General features: G+C 44.0%; 1 protein-coding gene across 2 annotated transcripts; it reads right to left on the reverse strand.

The window, feature by feature from the left end:
• Positions 1-1096: 1096 nt before the first annotated feature.
• On the reverse strand, positions 1097-7094 carry IFT22 (intraflagellar transport 22). Of its 2 annotated transcripts, none has more exons than XM_016198982.2 (5): positions 6993-7093; positions 2755-2831; positions 2555-2644; positions 2084-2286; positions 1097-1476 (listed from the first exon to the last, which is right to left on the reverse strand). In XM_016198982.2, exons 1-5 carry the CDS (start codon positions 7029-7031, stop codon positions 1328-1330), a joined length of 558 nt encoding a protein of 185 aa, XP_016054468.1. In that variant the 5' UTR covers positions 7032-7093; the 3' UTR covers positions 1097-1327. The 2 variants fall into 2 exon arrangements, 1 of the variants encoding a protein (XP_016054468.1); XR_001602189.2 differs by having other exon boundaries at positions 1393-1476; positions 1873-2286; positions 6993-7094.
• Positions 7095-7294: the final 200 nt, after the last annotated feature.

Consider the following 7294-nt stretch of genomic DNA (forward strand, 5'->3'; position numbering starts at 1 on the left):
CCCAAATGTCCATCAACAGATGAATCGGTAAACAAAATACAGCATATACAGACAATGGAGTAGGATTCAGCCTCAAAAAGGAAGGAAATTCTGACACGTTACAACTTGGATGAACCTTGAGGACATTATGCTAAGTGAAGTAAGCCAGTAACAAAAGGACAAACACTATAAGATTCCACGCATATGAAGTACCTAGAGTGGTCAAATTCACAGAGACAGTGGAATCGCGGTTGCCAGGGGCTGGGGGAGAGGATGAAGCGTTAGTGCGGAGTTTCAGTTTGAGACCACGAAAAAGCCATAGAGCTGGATGGTGGGGATAGCTGCCCAGTAATAATGTGAATGCACTTAGTGCCACAAAATATATATGTAAAAATGGCTAAAATGGTAAATTTTATGTCATGTATATTTTACAATTAAAAAAGGGTAACAGTATGTTAAAATTTTATAAATATCTTAAGTGATGAGGTAAACCTTCTTGTAGGTTTATAATGAAGATATCATTGCATTTCTTACTATTGTAATGGAATAATATTTTGAAAATATTCAAGTGCCATATTCTCAATACCCACCCCACCCCAAATTATGTTTTCTTCCAAGTAAACTGAGCATGGAGAATGAATTGGACATGTCAGCTATGACAAGGGGTAAAGTGATTCTGCCATACAGATACAAAGAAATATGGGATGGATGGGGGACACAGATGGTTTTCAGAGATATGCAGGGCCAGCCCCAGCCAGGATGAGGTCGGCTCAGCCTGGGGACTGCTGGTTCTATGGGGAGAGCCCATGCCACAAGCCTTACCAGTCTTGCACTTGGCAGGAGATGGCCGGTAGTGTGGCCATTGACATCTTAACAGAAGTAAGGGGGGGAACTTGAGGATCTGCCCTTGGAACGGCCCCACCCCAACAAGGGCACAAATGCTGTCCAGACACTCTGATACCATGTTAGGGAGAACATAGTGGAAGTGGATTGTAATCTTGAATTAATTATTTATTAGAGACAGAAATAACCTGAAAACTTCACATTGCAAGAGAGGGAAATACAGTGGATTCTCATTATTCATGGTCATTATGTTCTATAAAGTCACCACGAACACTGGAATAGTAAATACCAAAGCATTGCTCCAAGGGAAATACAGAGCTAGGTTAAGACAGAGAACATGGAATGATTCAACTCCTCGGGTAACTGGTACCTTTGAGCAGATAAGGAAAATTTCTTCTAGAGCCATAGGGAGAAGAAAATATCAATAGCTGGGCAAGATTTCAGATCTGCATTGGGAAAGAAGTTGACCTCACTTGGGATGTGGAAGAGTCCAAATGAAGGCTAGTTAGGTAATAATTGACATCTCCTCTCGGTCTCTGCTCTCAGACACTGAGTTGATTATGCTTTTTAAATACTTTATGAATTCCATCCGGATCTCTTCCGGGTCATCCTCAAGATTCGAGTGCACCAGCTTCAGCTTGTTCAAGGGTGGTGCTTAAAAAGGAAAATAAGGTCATTAGGCATGAACTTTTACTGCAGGCCAGTTTTAGTTCCAAATGACCCGAGTCTTACAGAAGCCAACTCGTTTAACTTTCTAAAGTCCAAAATAAAGTTGTGTCTTGCTTGACGTAATTTAACAAAGGAAGGTGTCACCACACTGCCACCTGACAATAGGATGACAACTCTACAAGCCACTGCCAGGCCCTCTTTGTTCTTATACGAGAAAGGAAGACATTGCTGAATATTGTCAGTCATTTTCTATGATCACATTGTCACCTCTGTAATGGTATGTGTCACATGTAAATTGGAGTTTTTCTTGAGAAAAGGCCAGTCAGGAAAGAGTGACTGGTAAGTGGCTAAAGCCAGGTGTTTCCCCCTCTTGTTATTTACCTGCTTTTAAAGTGTCTCTATCCTGGCCTGGATGGTGTGGCAGATCTTCCAATCTGGCAATTCTGATTTACATGGTGAGAAAAACAAATGCCTAGGACATACTAGGTGCTCACTAACGGCACACAGCTACTGCTTTCAAAGACACACAGCAATATACAAATGGCCAGAACACGGAAGGCAAAAGCAGAAAGGAGAATTGCAGTCTCCTTACACAAAGACAGGTTTCCTTTATCACTTCCTGAGCCTGGTTTGTGGTGTGCAATTAACAGACACTGAGTATCCTGTAAGAACTGCTGCTGAACAAAGCAGGAATACCACATCTCGATTTCCTTCAGGTGGCTTGGGATGTCAGCGTTGAAAATGATCACCACTCCATGAGAGTCCTTCATCAGGGCTGGCCAACAAGACTCGAACCTGCAAGGCAGCAAAGGATTCACAGTGAATGTTAGGTGGTCCTGGTTTCTAACAGCGGACTTTAAAAATAATATGTTACTATTGATAACTGATGGATGACTTCTCATGGTATTAAAACCCAATCACTAAAGTTTCAATAGCAATGCATGTCACCAAACAATTGACGAAGGCCCTAGTACATGATAGGAAGTGTGCTAGGCCAAGGTGCCTGATGGGCAGCTGATTTTTGAGCCATCTGATGAACCAAACCCTCTTAAAGGAGACGTACTTTGGATCGCCACCACAATCCCATAGCTCAAATTCGCATGCTGTGCCTTTGTTGTTGCTGGTAACGTGTGGGTTCTCAAATTCCAGGATCCTATAAACAGAAACAGCAGCAGCATCACTACTTTGGAAATATTATACTTTTGGAACGCCACGAACATCCAAAGTAGAGGGTCTCTGGGACACAGATTCATCAGCGCTCACCTCACTCCTTGGGTTGGGTTATATTCAGTGATGTCAGAGGATTCTGTCAGGAAGTTGGCCAAAACAGTTTTTCCACTCTGTGAAAATGAAGATAATAAAAATCTTTACGGAAGAGCAGAAAAGTAAACCTTAAACGAGCCCTCTAATAGCTGGCGTGGAGCCAGGTGTGATGGGGTGTAGGCCACGACCACCCTGGAATCACCAGGGCAGAGGGCTCTCTCTGGTTGGGTGGACTTGCTGACTTGCTCTGCGTGGTGGGCACAGTCTGCTCTGGGACCCATGGAGCAGGGGACTCCAGAACTGGCTCTGCCACTGAGTGACTTGACCCATGTGGATTTCTCCGGCTGGCTCTCAGTTAACTCATCTAAGAACAGAAAAAAGATCATTAATGTGAGCTTTTCCTCACTTGCTCCTTTCCACAACTTCAAGGAAAACCCCAGTCTGTCACAGCTCATTATGAAGCCACTGAGGCCAAGAAAGGGGAAGGGAGTTCCTCAAGGTCACAGAGAAGTTCAAAGTCAGAGCTGGGTCACAGGTCTGGGTACTCCAGGCTGGCTATGTCACACTCTCTTGTAGGGCTGTTTCTCCTTCTAGGTAATATGCATTTTTTTTTTTTTTTAAATATATCTTTATTGATTTCAGAGAGAGGACGAGAGAGGGAGAGAGAGAGATAGAAACATCAATGATGAGAGAGAATCATTGATCAGCTGCCTCCTGCACGACCCCTGCTGGGGGTCAAGCCCACAACCAGACCGGGAATCGAACCTAGATCTCCTGGGTCATAGGTGGATGCTTAACCGCTGAGCCACGCTGGCCAGGCAATACACATTCTTATATATAAAAAAAGAACAAGCAGCCCTCCTGGTCCCTCCACCCAGAGCATGCACCCGTCTATCCATCCCGAAGGTCCCCCAAAGGTAACAAGGATGTTTTTCAGGTCTTTTCCATACACTTGCATCATTCACTTAACAAACACTGTATATGCCCGGATGCAAAACAAGTTTTTCTCTCCACCCAACTTATTCCTCAGAAGGGGAATCTCTTACACTTGAGTCCTTATAAAAGTCTCTCAAATTATGCGCTGCATTTCAATTACTTTATTTTGAACACCAACTGCTTGATTAGAATGACCTCAATCAGTGCCAGTTTGGGAGGCTTGTAGAGGTCACTGGATGGAATCAGGAAAATAAATAAAAGGAAGGGGAGGAGCTTAACATTGTTCTGGTAATTTTCCCTGAGGATATGGCCCCGCAAATCAATTATCACTTAACAATAACACAATAAGTGGTTATGTTGTGGACATCATGAATATTTATCTACAGGATGAATGAATAAAGTAAATGGCTGATGTTATAGGAACTATTCTTTGAGTTGGAACACATTTCCAGGAACAGGTTTATACACAGATTCAAAAAGTGCTATATCCTAAACTATTTAGGTGTTGTGCTTTGTTAGGTGATTCAAAAAGTGGTGCCCGGCCAGGTGTGGCTCAGCGGTTGAGCATCGACCTAGGATCCAGGAGATAGCAGTTCAATTCCTGGTCAGGGCACATGCCTGGGTTGCAGGCTTGATCCCCAGTCCGGGGTTGTGCAGGAGGCAGCTGATCAATGACTCTTTCATCATTGATTTTTCAACTCTCTCTCTCTCTCCCTTCCTCTCTCTGAAATCAATAAAGATACATTAAAAAAAAAAAGTGGCTCTAGTCAGAGGTGCATGTGAGGGGCTTGAAGAAAACTGTCATGAAATGCAAGAATGGAATAAAACAGTATTTCCAAGTTAACATATAACTTAATGTAACTTTACATGTGTATATAGCTACACTGATACATAAAACATTATAAAAATATATTTGTATATTTCATCTATGCCCTTAAAGTTTATATATATTAGTTGGCTAAAACCAATTTCTTAATGGGGTGGGTTCTTATGGGAAAATGAAAAAATTGCCTGTTAGACCCATAGGTATTTTTAAGTGTCTACCTTGTGCCAGCTACTGTTGAATAAATTAGAAAAAGATGAGCCCTGGCTGATATGGCTCAGTTGGTTGAAGTGTCATCCCGTACACATGCCCAGGTTTTGGGTTCAATTCCTGGTTGGAGTATGTGTGGGAGGCAACCAATCAATGTTTCTCTCCCACATTGATGCTTCTCTCTGTCTCCCCCTTCCTCTCTCTAAAATCAATTAAAAATAAACTAGAAAAAGATGAGGTAGTGATAAAGTACTAGGATAAAAATAAAGCAGGGTGATGTGACAGAGACCTTGAATTGGGTGCTCAGGGAAAGCCTAGATGAATTTTAAATTGAGTCAACTGAGGCTTCCAAGCAGGGGAAATAGCTAGTTCAAAGGCTGGGGCAGGAATGGGCACAGCATGTTAAAGGAATAGAAAGTTTGTAAGTTTGAAGAGTAGTGAGGGAGAGTGAAATGTATATGCAGAAATATATTTTGTTGTTGAAGCTGAGTGATGGGTGCTAGGAATTCATAATTCTTTCTCCCTTGAATATATTTGAGAATTTCCATTACAAAAGATATCTATGCTTGTTTTGTTTTCATGATTCTCTGCATATTGTTATTACTTGTCTATTTCACTTAATAATTTATGTCTTGGAGAGTTCTCCATGTCAGTACACACAGACTTGACTTGTTTTGTTTAACTTCTGGCTGCACAATCTTCCAGACTGAGAATGTACCTTAGTTTATTTCAATACTTTCTTATTAATGGCACCTACGATGTTTCTAACTGTTCAATATTGTACATGACTCATGGGGAACATGGACAAGTATTTAGCTACTGTAGATTCTGAGACATGTGCAGTACTAAAAGCTAGGCACATTTTAAATTTTAATAATTTGATCACCAAAAAAGCTTTTGTCAATTTATAGCACCATCAACAGAATCCTAGAGTACTCATTACCCTACAAGCATCCGAACGGTGGGTATTATGACTTTTCTAAACTTTTCTCATTCAATCTAATGGGTAAATGAATTTCATCTTTTTTTTTTTTTAATTTATTTAAATTAAAAAAAAATCTTTATTGATTTCAGAGAGAGGAAAGGAGAGGGAGAGAGACATCAATGATGAGTCATCGATCGGCTGCCCCCTGCACGCCCCCCGACTGGGGACTGAGCCTACAACCCGGGCATGTGCCCTGACTGGGAATCGAACCCTGATTGCCTGGATCCTAGGTCGACGCTCAACTGCTGAGCCATGCCCAGCTGGGCTATATATTTATTGATTTCAGAGTGAGGAAGGGAGAGGGAGAGAGAAACATCAGTGATGAGAGTCACTGATCAGTTGCTTTCTGCATGCCCCCATGAGGATGGAGCCCACAACCCAGGCATATGCCCTGACTGGGAACTGAACTGAGATCTCCTGGATCATAGGTCAATGCTGGAGCGCACAGAGCCACTCTCGCCCCAAGCATGTCATCTTTTTGTTTTAAATTGTGTTCCTGTGACTATGAAGCGGGGCATCTTCTCACACTTATTGGTCAGTTACATTTCTTGTGTGCAGAGCCTTTGCTCAGTTTTCTATTGAGTTATTTCTCTTTACTGGTTTTTAAACTTTCCTTGTGATCTACCTATTAATCCTTTGTGATATATTTTGCAAATACTTCCCCTAGGCTTTAACTTCTCTGTCATTTCTTTTAAGGCTTCTTCATTTTTGTGTTGTACTTAAGAAGACCTTCCCTATCTGAAGATTAAAAACCTGTCTTTCCGTATATTCATCTACTACAGTGTTCTCAAAGCGTGGTCCCTGGGGGAACACCATCAGCAAAATGCAAATTCCCATTCATTTACTACTTCCGCGGTCTCCCTCCCACCCCCTACGTTTAGCTTTAGTCCATCTGAATTTTATTTTTGTGTACGGTGTGAAGTACGCATGTAGATTTAATCCCCACCACCACCACCACCACACGTACATTAATAACTAATTGTTCCAAGACCAGGTAATAGTCCAGTCTTTCCTCCTAGGTTTCTCGTCCCACAGTCATATTCATTAGGGGCAGCCTCGAATGCAGTGAGATCTAGGTTCTGGTTCCATAACGCCACTCACTAGCTTGGGCCTTCAGGCCTCAGTGACACAGGGTCAATGTCTGGAGGCGCCGAGTTCCCGGTAAGGCGAGCGGCGCACACCGAGTGGGAGCGGTGGGGCTGGGTTCCCACTACCTGGGGGGCTCCCGGCGCCGGGCACCGGGGCACCCCCGCCTCCTCTCGCCGCCCCCGGCCCCGGCCTCACCTCGCAGGGCCCCACGAAGAGGATCTTGGCCTTCAGCATCCCGGTCGGCCGACAGCAGGCCCACCCGAGCCCACTCCAGCGTCGTCTGAGACAGCTGTGGTCAGAACCGAGCGGAAGTCGCCGCGCCGATTGGCTGCCTTTGTTTCCATGGAGACCGGGAGCGGCCCGCGGGGGCCGACGGGAGTGGGCGGTTCCGAGCGCACGTAGGCTCCCGGATGCCGGCCGAGTCCCGGGCCAGGCGGCGGCGGCTTCAGGCTGAGGAGACTGCGCGCAAGGCACTGGGAGAGGGTAGGAGGGAAACA

Source organism: Miniopterus natalensis, chromosome 3 (genome assembly GCF_054644295.1).
Source record: "Miniopterus natalensis isolate mMinNat1 chromosome 3, mMinNat1.hap1, whole genome shotgun sequence".
Lineage (NCBI taxonomy): Eukaryota > Metazoa > Chordata > Mammalia > Chiroptera > Miniopteridae > Miniopterus > Miniopterus natalensis.

Excerpts from the sequence above, each read along its gene's own strand:
- IFT22 (XM_016198982.2), bottom strand. The coding sequence starts at position 7,031 with ATGCTGAAGGCCAAGATCCTCTTCGTGGGGCCCTGCGAG. Across the intron at positions 2,645-2,754 it reads AACCCAACCCAAGGAGTGAG|GATCCTGGAATTTGAGAACC; the intron begins GTGAGCGCTGAT and ends TTCTGTTTATAG. Across the intron at positions 1,477-2,083 it reads TAAAGGAAACCTGTCTTTGT|CACCACCCTTGAACAAGCTG; the intron begins GTAAGGAGACTG and ends TTCCTTTTTAAG.